This window comes from Daphnia pulex, chromosome 11, assembly GCF_021134715.1.
Source record: "Daphnia pulex isolate KAP4 chromosome 11, ASM2113471v1".
In the NCBI taxonomy this organism is placed as follows: domain Eukaryota; kingdom Metazoa; phylum Arthropoda; class Branchiopoda; order Diplostraca; family Daphniidae; genus Daphnia; species Daphnia pulex.
The window spans coordinates 2,813,145-2,835,710 of NC_060027.1; the positions used below are offsets into that span (position 1 = coordinate 2,813,145).

General features: G+C 41.1%; 8 protein-coding genes and 1 non-coding gene across 18 annotated transcripts; 6 read left to right on the forward strand and 3 right to left on the reverse strand.

The window, feature by feature from the left end:
• The first annotated feature begins 106 nt into the window (after positions 1–106).
• LOC124208069 (protein FRG1 homolog) lies at positions 107–1,595 on the forward strand. The gene is made up of 7 exons (XM_046605776.1): positions 107–332; positions 446–528; positions 590–715; positions 796–962; positions 1,030–1,140; positions 1,206–1,309; positions 1,375–1,595. Exons 1-7 carry the CDS (start codon positions 271–273, stop codon positions 1,520–1,522), a joined length of 801 nt encoding a protein of 266 aa, XP_046461732.1. The 5' UTR covers positions 107–270; the 3' UTR covers positions 1,523–1,595.
• Positions 1,596–1,610: 15 nt separating this feature from the next.
• Positions 1,611–3,163, reverse strand: LOC124208070 (DCN1-like protein 5). Of its 2 annotated transcripts, none has more exons than XM_046605778.1 (6): positions 3,004–3,163; positions 2,610–2,935; positions 2,395–2,539; positions 2,225–2,333; positions 1,961–2,168; positions 1,611–1,891 (listed from the first exon to the last, which is right to left on the reverse strand). In XM_046605778.1, the coding sequence occupies exons 2-6, from the start codon at positions 2,821–2,823 to the stop codon at positions 1,824–1,826; spliced, it is 744 nt and encodes a 247-aa protein (XP_046461734.1). In that variant the 5' UTR covers positions 2,824–2,935; positions 3,004–3,163; the 3' UTR covers positions 1,611–1,823. The 2 variants fall into 2 exon arrangements, with proteins under 2 accessions (XP_046461734.1, XP_046461735.1); XM_046605779.1 differs by having other exon boundaries at positions 2,610–2,949; positions 3,004–3,160.
• A 272-nt stretch (positions 3,164–3,435) lies between these two features.
• On the forward strand, positions 3,436–5,792 carry LOC124208066 (putative neutral sphingomyelinase). Of its 2 annotated transcripts, XM_046605771.1 has the most exons (5): positions 3,436–3,917; positions 3,992–4,236; positions 4,326–4,718; positions 4,794–5,003; positions 5,079–5,792. In XM_046605771.1, the coding sequence occupies exons 3-5, from the start codon at positions 4,329–4,331 to the stop codon at positions 5,652–5,654; spliced, it is 1,176 nt and encodes a 391-aa protein (XP_046461727.1). In that variant the 5' UTR covers positions 3,436–3,917; positions 3,992–4,236; positions 4,326–4,328; the 3' UTR covers positions 5,655–5,792. The 2 variants fall into 2 exon arrangements, with proteins under 2 accessions (XP_046461727.1, XP_046461728.1); XM_046605772.1 differs by lacking the exon at positions 3,436–3,917 and having other exon boundaries at positions 4,044–4,222.
• Positions 5,793–5,878: 86 nt separating this feature from the next.
• LOC124208063 (probable phospholipid-transporting ATPase IA) lies at positions 5,879–22,344 on the forward strand. 8 transcript variants are annotated; one of them, XM_046605760.1, is made up of 29 exons: positions 5,879–6,428; positions 7,534–7,742; positions 9,069–9,167; positions 9,303–9,463; positions 9,536–9,747; positions 9,869–9,993; positions 10,056–10,197; positions 10,405–10,514; positions 10,583–10,955; positions 11,168–11,241; positions 11,380–11,583; positions 11,730–11,957; positions 12,041–12,193; positions 12,262–12,967; positions 13,028–13,262; positions 13,331–13,465; positions 13,522–13,638; positions 13,710–13,813; positions 14,059–15,776; positions 17,420–17,952; positions 18,018–19,452; positions 19,507–19,836; positions 19,898–19,989; positions 20,067–20,262; positions 20,333–20,815; positions 21,495–21,541; positions 21,619–21,710; positions 21,766–21,976; positions 22,048–22,344. In XM_046605760.1, exons 1-19 carry the CDS (start codon positions 6,395–6,397, stop codon positions 14,160–14,162), a joined length of 3,525 nt encoding a protein of 1,174 aa, XP_046461716.1. In that variant the 5' UTR covers positions 5,879–6,394; the 3' UTR covers positions 14,163–15,776; positions 17,420–17,952; positions 18,018–19,452; positions 19,507–19,836; positions 19,898–19,989; positions 20,067–20,262; positions 20,333–20,815; positions 21,495–21,541; positions 21,619–21,710; positions 21,766–21,976; positions 22,048–22,344. The 8 variants fall into 8 exon arrangements, with proteins under 8 accessions (XP_046461716.1, XP_046461717.1, XP_046461718.1 ...); XM_046605761.1 differs by having other exon boundaries at positions 20,333–20,784; XM_046605762.1 differs by having other exon boundaries at positions 17,420–17,624; positions 17,679–17,952; positions 20,333–21,541.
• Positions 16,294–17,010, reverse strand: LOC124208071. Its single transcript, XM_046605780.1, has 3 exons — positions 16,876–17,010; positions 16,636–16,799; positions 16,294–16,567 (listed from the first exon to the last, which is right to left on the reverse strand). Exons 1-3 carry the CDS (start codon positions 16,960–16,962, stop codon positions 16,414–16,416), a joined length of 405 nt encoding a protein of 134 aa, XP_046461736.1. The 5' UTR covers positions 16,963–17,010; the 3' UTR covers positions 16,294–16,413.
• LOC124207640 (serine/threonine-protein kinase/endoribonuclease ire-1-like) lies at positions 17,693–18,618 on the forward strand. Its single transcript, XM_046605212.1, has 2 exons — positions 17,693–17,952; positions 18,018–18,618. Exons 1-2 carry the CDS (start codon positions 17,693–17,695, stop codon positions 18,616–18,618), a joined length of 861 nt encoding a protein of 286 aa, XP_046461168.1.
• On the reverse strand, positions 19,330–19,401 carry Trnaa-ugc. Its single transcript has one exon. It is a non-coding gene; the product is annotated as a tRNA-Ala (tRNA).
• Positions 19,816–20,446, forward strand: LOC124207641 (32 kDa beta-galactoside-binding lectin-like). Its single transcript, XM_046605213.1, has 4 exons — positions 19,816–19,836; positions 19,898–19,989; positions 20,067–20,262; positions 20,333–20,446. The coding sequence occupies exons 1-4, from the start codon at positions 19,816–19,818 to the stop codon at positions 20,444–20,446; spliced, it is 423 nt and encodes a 140-aa protein (XP_046461169.1).
• Positions 21,512–22,167, forward strand: LOC124207642 (32 kDa beta-galactoside-binding lectin lec-3-like). Its single transcript, XM_046605214.1, has 4 exons — positions 21,512–21,541; positions 21,619–21,710; positions 21,766–21,976; positions 22,048–22,167. Exons 1-4 carry the CDS (start codon positions 21,512–21,514, stop codon positions 22,165–22,167), a joined length of 453 nt encoding a protein of 150 aa, XP_046461170.1.
• Positions 22,345–22,566: the final 222 nt, after the last annotated feature.

Sequence of the window (22,566 nt, forward strand, 5' to 3'; positions counted from 1 at the left end):
GATAATTTTTAATAAAATCGCTGATAAAAAATAAAATCAGAAAATATTTCATTTTCATTGAAAATTCGAATGGCGCAAATTTTAGTGGCAACGTCGCACCTGATCATCACAACACCCAACGGCACAACTAGTTTGGCCTTCGTATGATTTTACGTCGTCCTCAAACGAAAAATAGACGTAAAAAACAATTCGTGAATTTTCATTTGACACTTGTCTTCTATTTTATTACGCGTTGATTAAAGTTAGTGCCGAAATTTTCGGTTGAAGATAATGGCAGAGTATGCTGCGGTTCGATCTGGAAAACTTAAACTGAAAGGGCATAAAGATATTAAGTAAGTTGGCTTTTCTAATTTATTTTACTTTCTATTTTGTTCATCATCATGTGCATCTATTTCAAGTACATTTTGGACAATTTGAGTTTATTTTACAATGATTTGTTTTCAAGGCCAGCCAAGAAGCATAAATCCAAAAAGCGCACCCATGAGGAAGCTATCGCAGCTTCAGACAAAGATGATATGATAAAGCATGGTATATTTTATAAATTAAAAATACATTTTAAAAAATATCCTCTACAGCATTCTTTTTTTAGGTGGCTTTTGGAATGTACAAAATTTTTCTCAGATTTCAGGGGCATTAGCAATTGAGTTTGGTGAAAGATGCTACATCAAAGCATTGGACAATGGTTTATTTGTACTGGGTCCACCACATGATGAAGGTAGCCTACTTTAACTAATTACTATATAGTATTTTTTAGTATTTTACATGTACCAATAATGTTGTATGGTTTCTTTATAGGAGATTCTCCTTCACCTGAGGAGATTTTCACAGCATTCCCTGTGGGTGAAACAAAGATAACACTTAAATCTGGATATGGAAAATACCTTGGCATTGACAAAAATGGTATAGTTGTTGGACGATCTGATGCTGTAAGTGCGTTGGAGCAGTGGGAGCCCGTTTTTCAGGTAAGCTCAACAAATTAATACAAATCTGAGAAAAATAAGATTTTAAAAAATATTTCGGGACAATTAGGACGGTAAGCTTGCATTACAAGCCGCCAACAGTAAATTCGTGTCGGTTTCGCCGGATGACGACAGTTTCTACGCACAGAGTATCACCGCTGGACCAGATGAAATCTTAAAAGTAAGAACACTAAACAATCGTAAAAGTTTATGATCAGTGTTAACATTTGAGACTTTGTTGCACAGTTACGCTGCAATAAGGATTTGGAAGCAGACATTGAAAGCAAGAAAAAGAATAAAGGACCTATTGAAGAAAAAGGAAGTGTAGAGCAAATTGAGATAAACTACGTGTAAGTTTTATCCTTCTTTAATATCCGTTATTCCAACACAAGTTTAACGATTGAACATTTAACAGGAAGCAATTTCAAAAATTTCAAGACAAGAAAATGCGGGTTAATACCGAAAGCCGCGAAGTTCTCAAATCTGCCAAGGCCGAAGGGTATTTACACGAAGTCTTACTAGACAGGCGAAGCAAGATGAAATCTGATCGAATGTGCAAATGAACTAGTAAAACTATGTGTTTATGACGATGCTTATTTTCAATATTGACGTAATAAAATGGGACTTTAAAAAATACTAGATTGAAAAGAGTAGAGCCTTATTTTGTATTGTGTTTCAAATCAAAGTAACAAATAGAAAAAACGTGATTTTTTTTTTATTGAATTTTCGGCAAATGGTTGTGCTCCACTCACTGGAGAGTGATGAATCTGGGCTGGCAGCTCGAAAGACAGCAGGCTTTAAAGCCCCTCCCAAGAATAGGAAGGATATGGACGATCAGAGCATTGAAATTTTCTAAGAAGTATTTTATTGAATGTTCGATTCTCCCCTGTTCACCTTGAGCCATTCTACAAATTCGTCTAGCATCACAGGCCCTAAATAACAGAAATCAATAAATGAAGTTTAAATGACATAAATAAGTTTGTCACTGAATTCCAACTCACAAGCTCCATCAACATCGTAGTTCTTCAGATCTACATCCACCGCGCGGGAAAACTCAAGAACGTTGCACCACTGGTCTTTGTTCAGAACACGGTATCGAGATTGATCTAAAAACTGGAAGAAGGAATTCAAAAGTGACCACTGCCTTCCAAGCAACAATCCCAACATTGCTTTGGCAGTCTCAATGTCTAAACTTCTTTGATCCTTGTCCTAAAATAATATGAGCATAACACACTAGAATGAAATCAAATAAACAACAAAGTTACCCTGGAAAAATCAAAGGCATATCGGTAGATTGATTTAAAGTGGGAACTGTCAAGCAGTAGAGAATGAAGGTAGTTGAGTTTTGCTTGCAACTTTGCTAATGAATCACACCTATATCAACAATAAACCAATTAACTTTAACAGCTAAGGACATGATATTTTCAAGATTTACTGTAAATCTGTGAGTCCAAGAAGCCATTCTTGCAATGTGAAATATCCCATTTGTTTAGCTCCCATTTTCCATGACAAGACTAGCAATGCAATGTTCTCTGGCTCAACATTCAGGTCCCGGCAAAACATTTCTACACCTTCAGGCCCTGCAAAGTAAACAAATAAATTTAATTAAAGGGTTTATTAAGGTCACATTTATGACAAATAGTTAGTTACCAATAGTGTCTGGTGAGCTTGGAGTGCTGTACTGGCGAAACCAGGCAATACATTTTTTTTGGTTGAATATAGTGGGTGCCTCTTCTGCTCCCTTAGTTCTAGAGCGATTTACAGTGCTGTTGCTGCTAGTTTTTGACCGTTTTCCAAACAATGAGCTTACATCCTCGCCCAGATCCATTTTCCTCTTGGTACTGTTGTTGCTATTGCGAGGCATCACACTTCCCTAATTCCTTTTCGCCAGCTTATCGAGGCGAGAAAAACTGATCACCGAAGTCCTAATCAATTGAAATTGAAGGTTGGGCATACAGACGAGCTTCGGGTTCGTCCTTGAAAAGGTTAACTAGTTTGGATTATTAAGGCCAATAACTATTGCAAAACTATTTAGATCTAGTACAATCAAGAGCGGTAAATGTTGTGGCGGACAAACGTATCCCAACTTGAACTTCTTTCTTCTCAACGTTGAGTTTCTAGTTAGACACTAGACAGTTTTCCTGGCGACATGTAAAACCTCTTTAGCTTCCCCTCCTCTAGTACCCTTACTGCTTAGCAAGAATCGATTACTTAAGTATCGATTCATGACCAGCTGTTTCTTGTTGAGAGAGAAAAACAAAAACATTTCTGAGAATTAAATAAAAATAACCTTAGCAATTAATTTTTTTAGGTAAGTTTTTAATTTGTAATCTCTAAATTTTTGAAGTGTTTTTGCATACTGCACAGCAAGCACTAGTATAACACAGTTGTTTTCAAGTGATCCGATGATGACGTAGGCCTATTTAGGTCAATGAATCAAAAATTCTCGCCCAAGAATAACATATTCACATGACAATAGTCGTCTTATCATCCGAAAAGCGGACACGATTTTGGAAGTCATGCAAAAGTAAGTGTAGGGTGGGAGCTGATTTGATCATGAAACGAATCAGTGCTAGTTATTTTCTTAAGAGTAATGAGGAAGAAGTCGGGGAATCTATTCGACTCGACACTCGAGATGTCGTTTTAACCGCCTAGCTAGTGCAGCAATAAAAGTGTTTGTGCCCCGTGCAATGCTAGAAAGACTTATTAGACTATTAAAAACGGTTCTTAAATAACAAATACGAATCGTGACTAAGTGTGTGTGTGTTGCGCATTTTGGTGATTACAAAAATCCTAGCTCAGCTTTTTGTTTGGCTAGAGCTAGATCAAAGTAATTTGTGTTAACAGACTATTGTATTGGTAAATACAGTGTTACAAACGGGATCATTTTTCATTTAATGGGGAATACATTACGGCATAAAAGTGATACGTTTTCTTCTCCACTTCACACTTTTCCTAGTATTTGCTATATTAAATTATATTTTAGTGCACAGAGCGAGTTTAACGACATTGGAATTTTAAAAACTTTACAGGTCAATAAAACGTCTTGCGAAATCCCTCGATAAACTTCATTAGTTCATTTTAGCTAATTTGACTGGGCCGCCAAGGAATCGATCTATCTTAGAATCGATACCTACACAGCTGATTTATTTGTTGACATTTGAAGACGTGTTTTCACGTGTTGCACAACTTGGCACAAAGAAACACAAACATCAGTATTTATTAATACCTTGACTTGATCCTCATAGATTGAATAATTTGATGCAAGTGAACTCAGGTTAGTCTTCTGGTTTCAACGCTTGTATAACGTGCACAAAAATTACGGCTGTTACTGACTGTCCTAAACTGTTATCTCTTCTTTATCAGATAATGGAGGTGACTGCTTTGACTCTCAATTGCTGGGGCATTGCCGGTGTTTCGAAAGATCGAAGAACTCGTATAGATGCCATCGGAAGTCATCTGCAATTAGGCCACTATGATTTTGTTTTCCTGCAAGAGGTTTGGGTTGAAGATGACTTTCAAGCGATAGTAAAACAAGTTGGCAACATTTTCCCGTACAGCCACTACTTTCACAGTGGTGTCATTGGTGGAGGAATATGCATTTTGTCCAAGGCGAAAATAATTGATGTGCTTTTTCACGCTTGGTCCTTGAATGGATACATTCATAAAATTCAACATGGGGATTGGTTTGGTGGCAAAGGTGTTGGTCTATGCACTGTTGTTTACCATGGCATGAAAATCAATCTTTATGTCACCCACGTAAGCATTATCATTTAATTTACTATTTTTAGAAGTGTGCTAATATTGACTCAATTTCCCTTAAATATTTATCAGCTCCATGCAGAATACAATCCGGCAAATGACGAATACTGTGCCCATCGCGTAGTGCAAGCATTTGAGACCTCACAGTTCATCCGTTATACCCGGAACAAAGCTGACTTCTGCATCCTCGGTGGCGATTTAAATACCGAACCGGAAAATTTGGCATACAGGCTCATATGCGATCATACTTCGTTGAAAGACTTGTACCTCTCGACCGGAAAAGTATTTCATTTTTCGATATTTGTTTGTAGAATCCACCCTAAAGATCTTACTTAAATTCTTGTTGTGTATTTACAGCCGGAAATCGAAGGTATGACCAGCGAAACACCAGCCAATTCATACACAGCATCGGAAAGCTTACGGGCCTGTCCAAATGGCAAACGCATCGATTTCGTCATGTGCAGCTCGAGGAAAGGCCTTCAGATCGAGACAATCGACGTCAACATTCCACTGCCACCCCGCATTCCAAACTATCCTTTCAGTTATTCCGATCACGAAGCAGTTTGTGCTAAATTTCGAATCCTAGAAACCCAGTCCGTTTCCGCCAACCAGAAATGGAGCAAAGACACGTCCATCTCGTCGTTAAAGGAAGCCTTACAGGTGTGTGACGCTGCGCTGAGGAATATTGCCAACGACAGACGCAACTATTGGCTGGCTTTCGGTATATTCGTCGTCCTTTTGGCCGCATTGCCGTTCACGTATGACGGCTCACGCATTGTCCACTACACCTTGACGGTCACCCACTTGCTGCTCACTCTAGTCGCTGTTTTTTGCCTAATCATGGCCACCGTATGGAACCGGATCGAGCGACACGGCATATTAGCTGGTAAACTTGCCATAGTCACTCGAATCCAAGCCCTCGAAGATTCCTAAATTCCCGTAATGTATTTCAGTATTAAAGTTACGAAATAATGTATATTACAATTACGAAAAATTCGACGGTTATATTCCAAAAAACCCAAAACACCCATTTTAAATACAAGTTATTCCTGCCAATAGATGGCTCTGTCACTTGTTGCGTCCCTCAAATCGACGTTTTTCCAACAGATGGCGCATGGCAGAATGATAATCGCGTGCTGAGAGGGCGTACACATTTTTCTTGTTCCGTTGGCGAGAGAATAGTTTCGTCGGCTGCACAGTGCTCTCTCCGTACATGTAGGGTTCAACTCTTCTCTCCACACACACACACAACGAGAGAGATTTTAACTTTTTCTGGGCTGCTGACCTTGCCAGTGAGCACTCGATGGATGTGCTGCTGCAGCAGAAAGAAGAGCTCACCTGTTTTAAGCAAACAACATTAACTGCTACTGTGTATCAGCCTCGACTTTGTACCACCGTGACAGCTGATTGAAAAACAGCCGAAGCAAAAGGTTTTTCAATCCCAACTGGCGTAATGCAGTTCGAGAGTGAAGGCCAAACTGACCGACATTTTTGAAAAAACAACAACACACATTTCGACCGTGTGTGTGTGTGAGTGTGTGTTTTTGTTTTCGTGAGTGAGTCAGCACGTCGTAAAATTTAGTTTGTTTTGTTCAAGTGAAATAGCCTCGAGATTTTTCACGGCACCCAGAATTCGACGTTGCACACAATTTCTGCGCCATTGAAAAGAAGAAATGGGGACTTTTGGCATCATCACTCGACTCAGCGGTAACGATTCCTCGATCCTATTTTGAATTTCAAATGTTATGAACCTTATGTTCGTCTTATTTCCCTCCCAGCGATTGTTTTCCATTTATTTCCCCAATCGTTTCGTCATTATAATCTTTGGCTTCATTGGGCATCCCCTAGAATATGCTTTCATCTTTCCCTCGTATTATTATCTCAGCCCAACAATTGATTCTTCTTTCTCCCATTGATTGTATAATCCTTGCTCTACCCTGGAGCTATTGTATGCAAGTAGTGTATCCCAGTGCTTAAAGTATTGAATGGCCGACTAGGTCGGTCGGTCGGTCGGTCGTTGTAGAAAATGCATCTATTGATGGCTGGTGGTGGTGGTGGTGAGTAAGACTTGGTACATTTTCCGGGCTTTCCCCACCCCTTCAACCGTCGTCTCCTTCCGTATGTGCCTGTACATACAAGTAAGATCTTTGCTGCGTTTCGTCAAGAGAAAATTATTGACCGGCAGCCGACGCTTGCGCTCTTCCATCTCTTCCAGCTCCACTGCGTGGGGTGGTTTCCGCAGAGCGCCCGCTCAAACGTATACCATGTCGGTACGAGTACTACACACACTATATCCAGTGAGGCCATGAAAGAATAAGAAGGAAAAACTACACACACACACACACTGGAAAGGGGAAAAATCCCAGGCCCCGTCGACTGGCATGTTGTTGTGTGTTGCACCTATTGCTCGGCTCATTTCAAGGGAGGATCGACGACGGTGACGACGGCTCCTGAAAAAAAGGGCCTCCTTTTGCCTCCTGTCAACCCTATCACACCACCGCCTGTTGCTGAATAAAAGAAAGGAGCTGCTGCTACTGCAGTATACTTTCTGGGCTCGTATTTTCCGATTGGCTGCTTGCTGCTGCTGTTGCCTATTTTTAACCTTCCAGTCAACATCCCATTTGACGAGTGTTGAAGTTTCTTTTAGTTTTTTTTTATTTGTGGCCCAATGTTTGTGTTGTTGTAGTCGGATTTGTGCGATGATTCATGTGCGTTGGGATCGTGGCAAGTCTCACGTTGTCCATCATCTCCGTCGGATAATTTGATGATCACTAAACTGACCGAGTGTTGTGTTGTGCTATGCGAGTTACAGAGGAGGAGGACGACCGGACATCGGGGGCTACCGAGGCGGCCGAATGCATCGAATTGCGAGCCATCCGCGTCCAGGTGACTGGCCAGCGGTTCTGCAGCAACCGGGTTTCGACGGCCAAGTACAACGCCCTCTCCTTCCTACCTTGCTTCCTGTTTGAACAGTTTCGACGCTACTCCAACTGCTTTTTCCTCTTCATCGCCCTACTCCAGGTAAGAAAACCAAATTTCATTTTATCACCCAGAAAACAGCGTTTTTTTTACCATAACACGTGTGGGTATATGGTGGGGAAAATGGCTGGAGGCAAATCCTATTCGATCATGCAATGCCGAACTCAACGATATAGGAAATTGATCGTGTCGTCGATGTGAATAGGGAATAGAGCGCAGACAGGCCGTGATCCGCCGCGTTAACAGGGCAACAAAATAAAACCCTACCAAGTGTCGTGCACACCTTAATCTCATTGATTTTTTCCTTCCAGCTCCCACCGTCTGTATAAAAGCGAAAGCTGTGTGCGGAAGCGTACCGTATAGCGACCCTATAGACCCTCGTATATAAGATTGCCCAGCTCTCTACTCTAAAAAAGACAATCGAGGCCCTGGAAAAATAAAATAAATAAAGTTGCCCAGTTGTTGTGTCTCTTGGAAAAACGGGGAAAGTGGGGGATGAAGGGAAACAAACGAACCGTTGGTGTAAAAAAGTTTCAGGCTCGGCTTGGCTGAGTGTGTCTGTGTGTGTGTGTGGAGGGAAACAAAATCGATACGTATTAGCCCTTGTTGCTGGTAGATATACTATATATATATACCGGTCGTCAAGTGCCTATCGGTTCTCGAGAAGGGCAGGACAAAGTTCATGAAAAAGTTCAGCGAACTTCTTATATTCTTTCTTTTCATTTATTTATTTAGAGAGAGAAAAGAGAGAAATGACTATAGAGCAGAGAGGTTATAGGCTATATAGCTCTTGTTTGTTTCTTGGAATGGGTGGATCGGTTGATGATTCTTTTAGCGGTAGGTCTAATTAAGGCACTAATGACCAACAGGGAAAAACCCAGGATACCACCCCGTGGCCCTTTGGCAGCTGGAAAAGTAGAAGCTGCTGGGCACACGACCTTTTTTTATTATTTCCTTCTGTTTTTATTGGTCGGTTATTATTATAGCATATCGGTTTGAGTTATGCCGTTGTTGGCAAAGGGCGAACAATGGCACAGTAGCCACAGTCCACATACACACAGAGAGATAGAAAGAGAGATTCCGTTTATTTTTGTTGCGAGTTTTTTTCGGGAAAACTTTCAGCTGAATGCGTCCAAATTTCCGTCGTCCTCTACTACACTCGGCGTGACCTATCTGATTGATCTGTGTCTGGGATGTCTGCGCGTCTGCTATAGCTCTCTTTCACGACATTTCTTTTTTTTTTTCTTTCATACCTCTTTCATCTCCTTCATTCTGTCACCCTTTATCTGATTGTGATTTTTCTTTTTTCTCTATTTTGTGTGTGTTTGTTTCGGCGGATTTTTTCGCGTCGTCGTCGTCGTATGGCAGCAAATTCCTGATGTGTCACCAACGGGTCGATACACGACGCTTGTCCCGTTGTTGTTCATTCTGGCCGTGTCAGCCACCAAGGAAATTGTCGAAGATGTCGTAAGTATTATATCGTGTGTAAACAGTGCCTGCAGACACATTTGTAATCACATTTATACCCCCCTCCCGTTCTTTTCTTAATTCAATTTGTTTGCTGCTGCTGCTGCCTTGTCCGATGACTCGGACAAACAACAGAAAAGACACACAGCTGATCAGGAGACCAACAAGAGGCAGGTGGAAGTCCTGCGGGATGGCCAGTGGCTATGGATGACATGGCAACAAATTAACGTTGGAGATGTGGTTCGAGTCAGAGCTGGAGCTTTCTTCCCGGCTGATCTTATCCTGATTTCTTCGAGGTACAATCTTTTTTTAAATTTTCCGTTCCATTGAATTGATTGAAAATCCATTGTGCCTTTCTTTTATTTTAGTGAGCCGCATTCGCTGTGTTACATCGAAACGGCCAATTTGGATGGGGAAACTAATTTGAAGATCCGCCAGGCTTTGCCAGCCACTGCCAAACTGTTGAGTGTCACGGCTCTCAAGGATTTGCAAGGCACTCTGCATTGCGAATTGCCCAATCGTCACTTGTACGAATTCACCGGCACGCTCAGACTCGCCAATCACGAGCCGCTTGCTTTGGGTAAGGTTCCAATTTTATAACTCACATTATTGTTGCTAAGCAACTTATTGTATTATTTTCGTCACCGCGACTAGTAGACTACATAAATGACCTTTTTTCGGCTTTGTGTGTGTCATCACAGGTCCGGATCAATTGCTGCAGAGAGGCGCCCGTCTCCAAAACACAAAATGGGCCACCGGAATCGTTCTCTACACCGGCCACGAGACGAAATTGCTGCAGAATTCATCCGCCGCCGCTCCCTTGAAGGTTTTTCCCATTTATTTTTTAGACTGGTGAATTTTTATTAATCAAAATTTTTCTGTTTGCAGAGATCGACTGTTGATCAAGCGGCCAATATGCAAATTCTGTTGCTCTTTTTCTTGCTGGTCCTGCTCTCTTTGCTGGCCTCGAGTTGCAATGAGATTTGGGCCTCCAATTTTGGCTTCCAACATTGGTACCTTGGATTAGAAGGTAAATGAGACAAGACCAGACAAACTGTAAACAAGTTTTGTGTTTATCCTGTTCGATCCAGCGGAGAAAAGGTTTCACTATCGATCCGTCTTTTTCTCCCTCCCTTTCGTTCATGTCTAATTAAATTCTTGATTGTGAGCAAAAGATAATTGATGATTACTCACGTCCGCCCCCCTTTCACTTTTTTTCCGGCTCATTGTTATTCAGATCTGCCGACGGCCAACTTTGGCTACAATTTGCTGACGTACATCATTCTGTTCAACAACCTCATCCCCATTTCTTTGCAAGTCACCATCGAGATGGTCCGGTTCATGCAGGTACTAAAAATGTCACGATTCGCCAATTCCTTTGTTCATTAGTTGACGATTTGTTTATTTTTGAAAAGGCCACGTTCATCAATAATGATTTGGAAATGTACCACGTCGAGACGGACACGCCAGCCTGCGCTCGAACTTCCAATTTGAACGAGGAGCTGGGCCAGGTCAAGTACGTTTTCTCGGACAAGACTGGCACGTTGACGCAGAACGTGATGGAGTTCCAGCAGTGCTCAGTGGGTGGCACCATCTACTCGGCCAAGAGCGACGTGGTGGTCAACAGTTCCGGCATGGCTTCGTCGATGGTTCAAGACTTGACGGCCAAACATTCGAACGCCCCCTACATTCGAGAGTTCCTCACTCTGCTGGCCGTCTGCCACACGGTCATACCGGAGAAGGATGAAACCAATCCCGAAATCCTCCACTATCACGCCGCCTCTCCAGGTCTTGTCATCGATTGACTTTTATTTCTTTTGATTCTTTTGTTTTCTTTTTTAATCCGGCCACCACTACTATAGAGTTGATCACGTTCTCACTTACTCACTCACGATGATTGTTTTTTCTATGGAACTCGTCGTCCCTTTATTATTATTTCCCGCTCTCTCTCTGTCTCTCTGGTCATGTCCGTCCGCGTGACTCTTTTTTTTATTTATCAGATGAAAGAGCTCTGATTCAAGGAGCTGCTCGATTGGGATGGGTCCTGTCGTCACGCACACCAGAGACATTAACGGTACGTTAGCCCCAGCGGCATTGATTTTTACGGCGGGGATCTATTCCTTTTTTTATTTTATTTTTTTTTAAACGGGAAAAATGTCACCACGGATGGGGGAATTGATGTCCGGGTCATTGTTGATGGGTTGCCATTTAGATCACCGCCGAGGGGATGGAACATCGTTACCAGCTACTCCACATCCTCGAGTTCACCAGCGACCGTAAACGCATGTCGGTCATCGTCCGGACGCCCTCCGGAAAGATTAAATTGTTTTGCAAAGGAGCCGACACGGTTATTTACGAGAGATTGGGAAGCGCCGCTCCTACGGGACCTCAGCAACATCAACAATACATCAGACAGGTAATCTTTTTCCTTTTCTGTGTATTTTCTTTTATGTGGTTTTGCTTGTTCTTGTTTCGCATGGGATTCTTTATTCCGGCCTATTTTGTTTTTCTTCGTGTTTATTGATCGTGTGTGTTTTTGTTGGTTTTCGCTTTTACAAACAGGTGACGACCAATCATCTGGAAGCGTTCGCTCGGGAGGGTTTGCGCACTCTGTGCTGCGCAGTGGCCGAAATCCCGCACGATATTTACGAGGAGTGGAAGCACACGTATCACCGGGCGTCCGTCTCGATGCAGAACCGCGAGGAGAAATTGGCGGATGCGGCGAATTTAATCGAAAACAATTTGGTTCTCCTGGGTGCTACGGCCATTGAAGACAAATTGCAAGAGGAGGTAAATGTTTTATTTTCCTTATCTCACTGGGTGTCATTTTTAACGCTCATTTTCTTTTTTGTGCGTCATCTCCAAATAAAAAGGTTCCGGAAACAATTGGCGCGTTACTTGAAGCGGATATCCGCATGTGGATGTTGACTGGCGACAAGCAGGAAACGGCTATCAACATCGGTCACGCCTGTCGCCTCCTCAATTCCAACATGGAATTATTGGTCATGAATGAGGAATCGCTCGATGTAAGTTATTCCAATTGCATTCATCCGGCAGGATTACTTTAATTAATTTCATCACCATTTCCCATCAGGGTACGAGGGAAGTGATTGGCCGATGGTTGAGCACCCGCTCCGAGGGCAGCTCGCCCCTGAGCACGACCATGGCTTCTTCGGCCGCCCTGGTCGTCGACGGACAGACTCTGAAATACGCCATGAGCTGCGACTTGAAGAAGGATTTCCTCCAGTTGTGCCTGCAATGCCGGGCCGTCATTTGCTGTCGGGTGACGCCCAGTCAGAAGGCGGAAATCGTCGAGGCCGTGACGATCGAGACGCAGGCGGTGACGTTGGCCATCGGCGACGGAGCCAACGACGTCGCCATGATTCAGAAGGCCCACGTCGGCGTCGGTATATCGGGCATGGAGGGTCTCCAGGCGGCCTGCGCATCGGATTACTCGATCGCCCAGTTCCGCTTCCTGCGCCGGCTTCTCCTCGTCCACGGCGCCTCCAATTACTACCGCATGTGCCGACTGATTCTCTACTCCTTTTACAAGAACATCACCCTGTACGTCATCGAGCTCTGGTTCGCCCATCACTCGGCCTGGTCGGGTCAGATCCTCTTCGAACGATGGACCATCGGTCTCTACAACGTCCTCTTCACTGCCGCCCCACCTTTAGCCCTGGGACTGTTTGACCGGCGTTGCACGGCCGAGGTCTCCTACAGGTACCCGCAGCTCTACAAACCCTCACAGTCTGCCCAGCATTTCAATGTCAAGGTTTTCTGGTTCTGGATGTCGAAAGGTATTTGCTCTCATACTTTTAGTCCTGCTCAGATGTTCATCTTTTTATCTTCCCTTACAGCTTTGATCCATTCCGTGTTGCTGTTTGGGCTACCGCTGATGGCCTTTGGTGAGGACATTGTCTGGTCCAACGGAAAGGATGGAGGCTACCTCATTCTGGGCAACGCTGTGTACACCTATGTCGTGGTCACGGTCTGTCTCAAGGCCGCACTGGAGACTTATTCGTGGACGTGGCTTTCCTTATTGGCTATAGGAGGATCAGTTCTGACATGGTTCCTCTTTTTAGCTTTCTACAGGTGAAAAACCACTTAACAAATGGCTAGATTTTTATTCGATTGACTTTTAATGTTTCTTTTTTTATTAGTCATTTTTGGCCCAGCTTACCACTCGCTGCCAACATGGCCGGAATGTCCCACATGCTATTGTCGTCGCCCGTCTTTTGGTGGGGACTGATCCTTGCCCCAGTCACTGCCCTTATCTCCGATTTCTCCATCAAAACGTAAGGTTGAATTTATTCTCAAATTCAAACACTTTTAACTTGACATTTTGTTCTAGCCTGTGGAATACCATGTTCAAGTCATTCACTGACCAAGTGTGCGAAAGAGAGATCAATTTGCAGCGATCCGAGTCGGGAAAGCTGCTGGATAGTCAACGGAGAGATTCCAGGACCAAGTAAACAATTTTTAAGACTAGTAAAAATGAATCGCTTTTTCTAATATTTGATGTGTTTTGTGTGTATTTAGGTTGGTTGAGACTGCCCGGCTGATGCGCAGCGTTCGAAATGTGTTCCGGCGGCCGAACGCCTCGTCGGACGGAGCTCGCGGCCAGACGGAACTCGAACTTTCTCGTAAATTTTCCTAAATTTATTTCAACTATGATTTAAGCGCTATTTATATAAAACCATTTGTTTTTTTTTCTCCTCATAAGCACAAACAAGAACCAAAGTTCATGCACGGGTTAACTTTTTCCTTGTACAAAGATAACAAAAATTCGGGTCCCCTTTTTTCTTTAATACAGATAACCATTGTTCATTTGTCCGTTTCTTTTTGTTTGTGTGTGTGTTTGTTTTTCTCTTTTCTTCTTGACTTTCAGACGGTTACGCTTTCTCGCAAGAGGAACACGGAGCGGTGCGGCAAGGGGACATGGTTCGAGCCTACGACACCACTTTGCCTTCGAGGTCAATGGACAAATTGTAAAAGAAACAAACCAAAAACATTATCAAGACTGAAACAAATTCACCGCCCCCATCCTCACCACTCACACAAAAAAACCGGAAGAAGAAATGCAAACACATTCAGATTTATTCATCAAACAACAACAAATAGGATCGTCCCCCGCCACAGCCCAGTTTGTTGACCCGGTTATATAGTTGTTTATTACCGCGGGGACCTACTTGTTCATTCATTTTTACCCAAATCGTCGAAAAGACAAAAGAAAAAAGGATAGAAGACGATACCCGCATTTAGTAATTTTGCTGTGCTGTTGGCCTCAGTGTCGGCTTCGTGTTGTACACAATAATCCCCCCCACCACCACCACCAACACTTTCCTGTGTCTCCTTTTTACTTGCAATTCTTCCTCATCCGGGGGATGAAGGGAGGATTGAACTCGGAGTTCTTTTTATTATTCGTTTTTTCTCCTGCGCCATCTGTGTTAACTGTGAAATATCTCTTCGTTTGTGTCGTCGATGATTTATTTTTTAAAAAAATTACGTGTTTAGGTTCCTACTATCCCCTTTTTAAAACACATTTCCTGTCGTTCGCAACACACACACACACACAACTATACACCCAGAAGAAAAGGAAAACACGACCCCCCGAAGTCGATGGATAGGACAATGTGATGATCACCACTACCACAAGAACAACAACAAATTCATCCCAATTCCAATAATGATGAATTTCAACAAATTCTAGTCAGACTGAATTGATCAAGTTCAAAAATAATTTTCAATTGCATTGGGTTTTATAGTTCCTTTTTTTTGGTTCCTTCAAATCTTTGGTAGTATATTTCGATTACGTCAACTTGTTGTCTCTCTGCCTTTTGTTTCTTGCCAATTCAATTCGCACCCGAGTCTTTTTTTTTAATGATTTCGATTTTAGTTTTATTTGAATTAGGTGATTTTTTAAGAAACTACTGTGTCATTCGTATTCGTCTTCCTGCCACGTTGGACTTTCATCGCGGGTCATCACTTTCACTTATTTAATTGGCGTGATTTAATTTAATTCATTTTTTTTTTAAATTAATTTATGATTTCATTATTGGGTCTCATTTCTTGGAAATTATTCATTGGTCTCTCCTCTCTCTCTCTCTCTTCTATTTCTCTGGTCGCTCTGCCTCTTCATTTCTATCGGCCCGCCCTTTCCAAACTTTATCGACGTCTTTCTATATTCCATATACTATTGTCATTATCATATTATACATGTACCGGCTGAAACTTGTTGTCACGTTTTCCATTACAGATTGATGAAAAAAAACTGATCGCCCAGTTAGAACCAACGCTAAACTAACATTTTATTTTCATTGGGAAAATGCCCTCAACTTGATTTTTCAAATTTCAGACAGGCAAAAACTATTCGCTTCCGCATTCCATCCGGTTTGAGAATAGCAAATTCTTCTTCCAAGACGTCGCATTTCAAGCCCTTCTACCAAACTGTTTACCGACTACTTCAGCGAGGTTTAATTTCTATTTTACGTCTAGTTATTTGGCTAGTCCAGTGATTCCTGTTTTATCTTTCATTTATTCTAGATGAATCTCGTTGAGCCGACCGCTATTCGTCCTCCCGCGGAATTTGAACCGGAAAATTCCAAGGTAAGCGTTGCATTTCTTTTCGTAATTTTTTATTTTCTTTTATCAGTGATAAATGATTAAGAAAGTGGCGTGTGATCACTTGTCGTTCTGACGGTGCAATATGTTTTGTGACATTGCATGTTTTGTAACAAATATTTTGTTTCGAAATCTGTTTGCGTCGCTTATGAATGGCTGTAGAGATTGGTAGATTATCATTCTGGGAAAATTTGTGCGCATACCAATAGGTAGCCTACCTATGGCTGGATGTCACGGCAGGGTGGGTTTTACGTCATTCTTCCGGCTCGTATGTGACCATCACATGATGAGATAAACTTTATTTTATTCAGTTTCATTTGCTATTTCATTTGGGTTGCACTGTATTACGCCAGCACATTCCATAACACATGGACCTGTGTTATCTGTGAAACTGGTTGCCTAATTCATAGAGACCTAGTCTCTACTCAATATTTTATGTTACCGCCGAGCACATTCTAAATGCATGATAATGACGAAATAGATAGCTAGGCAAATAGACAGATAGAGATAGAGTGATGAATGTATAATGATGAGACAAAATTTTAACACACGCGAAAACTCTATGAAAATATTTGTGCGAATAACAGTTTTGATGTCTGTGGGAAATGGGAAACGGCAGCATTCACGATTGATTGATGATCCGACCAAAGAAACAAAGAAGGAACATGACCGATGCTGCTGGTGCCGCTGTTGAAGTGGTGGAGGACGGAATGGATTGAACCGATGGGAAACATTTTTCAGTAAATTGTCCATCACTTCTAGCAATAGATTGAAATCTGTCCGGTTAACAACAAAAAATATTATTAGTAGCTATTTGATTTTTTTTAAAATGATATTTGTATACCCTTTGAAACACTGGCCACAATTGGCCACTGACTTTGCACATACGGGTTCACCTGAGCTGTACATTAGCGACTGGCGATTAAATATGCTTTCGCAAGGTACGCATGTTTCGCAAAGGTTGGAGGAGCAGTAAAATCCAACCCCACATTCCCGGTCCTCATAGCACTATTTGAAAAATTGAAGATCTTTAGTCTGTGCAGCCATCGTTAAGGTAAAAGTAACAACTGTGATTACAACTTACCCTTCCAACTTGTATTCCTTGGGTAGACGTCATTTGACACAAAATTAAAAAAGAAATACTTAAAATGGCATAGCGTAGGAATTGCATTTTGAAGGAGAAAAAATTATGTCTAATTATGGCAAAATTTTCGTTACAAATGATATCCGCGTATGTTATCAATGAATTTTATGTTATCTATATTTATGTTATCTATCACGAAAATGTTTTTATTCAACTCACCGTTGAATCATCACTTTTTTAAAACCGCGTATAATTTTAAGCCGCAGTAAAAAAAAAATAATTATAATTTCATTAAAAAATGCCCTCAATCTGTACATAATTTTATTGCAGCTACTGATGAACTGTCATTTACATTTTTTTAGACTTAATTAGAAATGGTAATTTGTTAGTTTTAAAATGCAATCATCCAGTTCGGTTTCAAAGTGAAGGATGCGGTGAATAAGGGTAATAGCTATTAAAGGCCATAAATTACGATCTCGTATTATGTTTAAATTTTCCTGTAGTTAATTCTAATTATATTGCTTTTATCCCATGTTTATTCCAGATTGTTCCATTTCGCAATTCATCTTTCTATGGAATTTTTTTCAAATGTCGTCACATTTCATCCCTGGAAATTACGACGTAGTATTAGTTAACCGAGAATTTTGTTCACATATCTCGATGGATAACGTTCGACGAGTATAAGAAAGTGGAACAACGCTGCTATACCTATTCAGTAACAAACAGATAGGTGCGCTGTAAAGATATAGGTATCTACCTGGTCCAAGTGTTGTTAACTAATTATTCTAAAGCTTTTTCCCCAGAGAAAGGAAACATCATGAGTGACGGAGCCAAAAGAAATGTTTCTGCTTCAGACGTTCAACTGGATCGCAGCACCATCATCGGTAGAGGAAGAAGCGCAATCATCTTTGCCGGAACTTTTGGCAATATTCAAGTCGCCATTAAACGAGTCATGTCTACGGACTTGCATCCACAGTGGGAAAATCAGCCTGTTGACGCTTGTTTCAATAAGATAACGGCCCTGCAACACCCCAACGTTTTGAAGATTACTGGTATCTATGACGACGAACACTTTCGGTAAACATCGTTAACTTTATTTGCTCTCAACAACCTAATTTTAAAAATTCCCTAAATTTTTAAAGGTATCACATCATGGAGCACTGCGCCGCCAGCCTTTTCGATTACTGTTGCAACACGTACAAAGGAGAAGTTCCCAGTCAGTCGGACGGACTTTACCAGATGGTCAGCGGATTGCATTACATCCATTCGCAGGGATTCATTCACCGGAACATCAAACCGGAGAACGTTCTCATCTCACAGTCGATCCATTTGAAAATATCGGATTTCGGACTGACTGCTCCGATTTCCGCCCGGGCTAGTTTTTCAATGAGCAGCAGCACCAGGACATCTCCCAACATGCAGGCGCCTGAAATTATTCAAAGTGACGAAGATTATTCCAGTGTGGAAGAGAGCGAAGCCAAACATAACGTGGCCAGCGATACCTTTTCACTGGGATGCGTTTTGTTCACTTTTCTGACTAAAGGAGGTCACCCGTTTCTCAGCGGAGGATCTCGCCATTTTATCGCCATCAACATCATCGAAGGGAAATATGGTTTCTCTGGTTTAGATGAACAGCATTTTGCTATACCCATCATCGAGAAAATGATCAACAAAATCCCGGAAGAACGAATTCAACTAGATCAAGTTTTAAAGACGTTAAAACCACACATTAGTAGTGACTAACAACAACTAGGGTTGTCAACGGAGCAATCTTCTCCTCTCTCCCACATGGATGAAAGATTTGTTCGGAAGAATCCGAAATTTCTAGTAAACCAGAAAGTTCAGTCCCCTTGGAAAATGGAGAATGAAGGGCAAGTATCATCGCCTTCCTTTCCTGGAATTTTATTTGCGCTGATTCACGAATTCATCGTGCACCGAATATATTTAGATTTCCCTAGCGGAATGGAGTTGGTTGATACGTTGGCAATCTTATTACGAATATAAATTAAAGAAGTAAACCTAGTTCAGTTATCAGTTCGGTAATACACTGTTTCTTCTCAAAATTGTCAACTATTATTCATTTTTTACTTCACCAGCTGTCAAATATTCGAAATTGGCGCTCAATTCTAATTTCCTATTTGGGTTGTATTGGTGACGTTATGATTTGCTGACATGCGGACGTGGCTCAGCTGGATAGCTTCAGCTTATAACTTACAGGGCAGAGCGTTCAAGGCCTATGATGATCAAAATATGTATTCCGTCTGATATCAACTGATTACAAAATGGATCCAATTCCTGAGGCAAAATGTAAATTTTTTTTCAAATTTCTTATTTTATTGTTGTCTAATAACTAATAAGGGGTTTCAGTTCATCAGACTGCCATATTTTAGTAGATCTAAAAATTGAATAAATATGAAAGTACATCAAAGCTTCAACAAAATCAAATTAAAAAGCTGGAGGAATGGAGGATCGAACTCCAGGCTTTTCGCATGCAAAGCGAACACTCTACCACTGAGTTACACCCCCGACATTTCCAACAACTGCAAACTAAGGAAAATTCGGATACACTTTGTGTTGGTAATTTCATCATGTCACTATAGTCGTGTAAGTGGATTCATTTCCGTTATTTAGAAATGTGACAAGAAAAATGGATTTCCCATTTTCAAGCCATGTTCAGTTTTATCTCATTGATTTCCGCTCTACTTCTACAACCGCGGATTTTCCTCATTATAACGCTCCGATTAACTGCCGAATTTTTCGTGGTATTCAACTAAACTCGCATCATATTTTTACTCAAATATTCCATATCAAACATTTCATGGTTTCCTGGGTCGACCGCTTTTGTATCAACGCTGAGGTTAAATTATCGTCCGAGTTCTGTTCGTTCTGCTGTTCTGTTCGTGTTCTGTGTACAAGATCAGCGCAAAGGCTAGCAATAAAATGACATCCATTTTGAACCCGGTAATTAATGATAATTTTCTTTTGTAAATTATTGTTTGACTATCTTTTTACTATTTTATAGATCATTCCGTTTTGCGTTAGTTTGCCTGGAAATAAACTTAATACCGGCCATGACGTAGTTGTTGGGGGCGAAGCATTTTATGGGGCCCAAAGGTAATTCAACTTTTCTGTATAGGTGTTATTGGCGCAGCTTCAAGAGTAAGATATTGGCATTTGTACATAATTTGCAGGTTCTCCATCAACTTTATCCAGTCCAGCTCACAAACTCGTTTGTTTCATTTGGATTTCCGCTTTGATCAGAATGAGACTGTCCTCAACTCAAACTATCCGAATGGATGTTGGGCTCAAGAAGAGCGCACGCCTTTACCTCTCATCTTGGGAAAGAAATTCAACATCGAAATCAAGTTCTCGTCTGATCGTTTTGTGGTAATTAATCCTATTAATAATTTAAAGTAAAAGAAAAAAATTAAATATCCGTTCTTTTTTTCTTGTATAGATAATAGTTGATTTCCAGTACCACTGTGATTTCGTTTATCGTTTCGACATGTCTGAGGCCGACGCGTTGCTGATTGAAGGCGACGTCAATATGAACTCGATTCAGTTTAACTAACGCCATTTTTTTTATCGACACCTGTCAAATAAACGATCGGTGAAAAAACTATACTTTTGATTGTTTAAAGAGTTATTTTTCCTTTATCGCCTTATTCATTCATTGAAAAAAAAATATATTTGCCTGCGCCATGCCACCATCAGGCCATCTATAGTTATTCATGTTCATGACTCAAGGGGATTTTGGCTAGACTACTCACCAGACGTTTATTCAGGTGGGCGTTTAATCGCTTTGCCATACCTTGCATTCTAGAACTTTTGTGCAACACCCGCCACACGTGCTGCGGCCAAAAAGGGCTCGATTTTTCACCAGTTTGGGACTGTTCGTCGAATAGAAAGGTTCGTCTCTGGTTACATTCTCCTTTTGTTGGTAATGTGATGACGTAATCCGTATTTTTCCTTTCGAGTCATGCCCTAGTTATGTCTATGAATTGTTTGGCGTCTGTCTGTGTAACTCTCAGTGATTAGCCTTAACACATTTGACAATCTTTCTTGTTAAACCATGTTGGCTAAACAAGATTATTGGGTGGTAAAATTTTTTCGAGTTGTAGCTTGATAACTGATAAGGTGCTTAAACGGCAATTGAGGTTGCATGCTAAGAAGCTTATTGCATTACGGAAACATTGTCGTTAAAAACTTAAAAGTAAGAAATGTGATTTGGTATGTAGGTCAAAAGTTTCGAAAAAAAAATTTCAGGGGTTGAATACGTAAATTAACTTGAATTGGCCACTTCTCTTGTCGTTCGCACCAGGCTATCCTTGTTAGATTTCCTTTTGTCTTGACAGGTAAAATCTCAGTCAGTCCCAACCATAGGTTTCTTACGGTGTTTTATGGTTAGATAAACTTTCTGTGGTACTTTGACAGGGATTTCAGTATCCATGTGTTGCAATATCCATTGAAAATTATGGGGGACGTTTTTATCTCATTTCCGTGGGGGATTGATTACCAAATGGTGCAACACTTAGCGATGCTTGTGTTAAAAATCGATGTGGTTGCTGTGCTTGGACTTCATTCCACAAAGTTTTACTGACTTGTCGTATCCGTTCTAGATCGTCTGGCCAACAAAATGAGTAAAACCATTTCTATCAAGTACCCGGTAAGTTTTTTAAACAAACTCAAATTCAAATAATGTTATCTTGTTGAAATAACAATTTTTGTTTATCAATTTGGCAGGAAGTTCCACTTGAACATTACATTTCCGATGGCAAACTTGAAGTTGGCGATAAGGTTGAGCTAAAGGGTGAACCTTTGGAGAATGCCGTGAGGTATTTAATGCAATCTCATTACATTGGGCATATGAGTTACTGTTGCAATTAACAGGTTTTCCGTCAACTTCATCGACAGCTCGACCGAGCAATGCATCTTCCATTTGGACTTCCGATTTAATGAGGAAGAACCCTATATAAGGACTGTGGTTCGCAACACCAATTTCCCTTATGGCACCTGGGGTGAGGAAGAGCGTGCCGACAACCCGCTTCAAAGAGGAGAGAACTTCAAGATTCAGATCAAAGTCTTGGAGGATCGTTTTGACGTATACAAATCTAGCACCTTATTTTAAATAACTAACACCTTGGTTAATTGGAGCATTTTGTCTCGCTATAGGTTGAAGTGAACGACGCTCATAGTTTTGACTTTGTTCATCGTGTTTCGCTCGGCAACGCAAACGTAATCAACATTAAGGGAGACGTCAAGATTAAATCTGTTAAGATTAAGGAGTGTTGATCTAGTTGTATCTTTAAAATATCAGAAGCTAAAGAAACTCAAGTATCTTTGCTGCCTCTATTGCTTTTTGCTTAAAGTTGTTTTGGGAGTTGTAATAACATTTTTCACTGGTGTAATGTTTGAATTATTCAAAACATAAACATCCCAAAATGTCTAGATGGACAATTTTCGCTTAAATATGGTCTGGGATTTTTTTTCTGTTTTCTTTAAAAGATGAGTGAAAATATCATTAAATGGTATGACTAAGAGTCTGGCAATGTCGACTGTTTTGGTAGTCATTGCCCACGCCTACATGGGGATTTGCCGGCACCAAAATGTTGCACAAGTATACAATAGTATTTCAAGATATTTTCAGTTGGTCGGTGCATACATTTACTCTTAAGTGTACTGTAAAATTTT

Coding starts and splice junctions, on each gene's coding strand:
- LOC124208069 (XM_046605776.1), top strand. CDS start 271: ATGGCAGAGTATGCTGCGGTTCGATCTGGAAAACTTAAACTGAAAGGG. Junction 333..445: donor AAAGGGCATAAAGATATTAA/GTAAGTTGGCTT, acceptor TTTGTTTTCAAG/GCCAGCCAAGAAGCATAAAT. Junction 963..1,029: donor AGTGGGAGCCCGTTTTTCAG/GTAAGCTCAACA, acceptor CGGGACAATTAG/GACGGTAAGCTTGCATTACA.
- LOC124208070 (XM_046605778.1), bottom strand. CDS start 2,823: ATGCCTCGCAATAGCAACAACAGTACCAAGAGGAAAATGGATCTGGGC. Junction 2,334..2,394: donor CTTGGACTCACAGATTTACA/GTAAATCTTGAA, acceptor TTGTTGATATAG/GTGTGATTCATTAGCAAAGT. Junction 2,169..2,224: donor ATGCCTTTGATTTTTCCAGG/GTAACTTTGTTG, acceptor ATATTATTTTAG/GACAAGGATCAAAGAAGTTT.
- LOC124208066 (XM_046605771.1), top strand. CDS start 4,329: ATGGAGGTGACTGCTTTGACTCTCAATTGCTGGGGCATTGCCGGTGTT. Junction 4,719..4,793: donor TCAATCTTTATGTCACCCAC/GTAAGCATTATC, acceptor AATATTTATCAG/CTCCATGCAGAATACAATCC. Junction 5,004..5,078: donor TGTACCTCTCGACCGGAAAA/GTATTTCATTTT, acceptor GTGTATTTACAG/CCGGAAATCGAAGGTATGAC.
- LOC124208063 (XM_046605765.1), top strand. CDS start 6,395: ATGGGGACTTTTGGCATCATCACTCGACTCAGCG. Junction 7,743..9,068: donor TCTTCATCGCCCTACTCCAG/GTAAGAAAACCA, acceptor GTCGTATGGCAG/CAAATTCCTGATGTGTCACC. Junction 9,748..9,868: donor TCACGAGCCGCTTGCTTTGG/GTAAGGTTCCAA, acceptor GTGTCATCACAG/GTCCGGATCAATTGCTGCAG.
- LOC124208071 (XM_046605780.1), bottom strand. CDS start 16,962: ATGCAATTCCTACGCTATGCCATTTTAAGTATTTCTTTTTTAATTTTG. Junction 16,800..16,875: donor AAGGAATACAAGTTGGAAGG/GTAAGTTGTAAT, acceptor TTTTTCAAATAG/TGCTATGAGGACCGGGAATG. Junction 16,568..16,635: donor TGTGGCCAGTGTTTCAAAGG/GTATACAAATAT, acceptor TTAACCGGACAG/ATTTCAATCTATTGCTAGAA.
- LOC124207640 (XM_046605212.1), top strand. CDS start 17,693: ATGAGTGACGGAGCCAAAAGAAATGTTTCTGCTTCAGACGTTCAACTG. Junction 17,953..18,017: donor TATGACGACGAACACTTTCG/GTAAACATCGTT, acceptor AAATTTTTAAAG/GTATCACATCATGGAGCACT.
- LOC124207641 (XM_046605213.1), top strand. CDS start 19,816: ATGACATCCATTTTGAACCCG. Junction 19,990..20,066: donor GCATTTTATGGGGCCCAAAG/GTAATTCAACTT, acceptor CATAATTTGCAG/GTTCTCCATCAACTTTATCC. Junction 20,263..20,332: donor TCTCGTCTGATCGTTTTGTG/GTAATTAATCCT, acceptor TTTCTTGTATAG/ATAATAGTTGATTTCCAGTA.
- LOC124207642 (XM_046605214.1), top strand. CDS start 21,512: ATGAGTAAAACCATTTCTATCAAGTACCCG. Junction 21,542..21,618: donor CCATTTCTATCAAGTACCCG/GTAAGTTTTTTA, acceptor TCAATTTGGCAG/GAAGTTCCACTTGAACATTA. Junction 21,977..22,047: donor TCTTGGAGGATCGTTTTGAC/GTATACAAATCT, acceptor GTCTCGCTATAG/GTTGAAGTGAACGACGCTCA.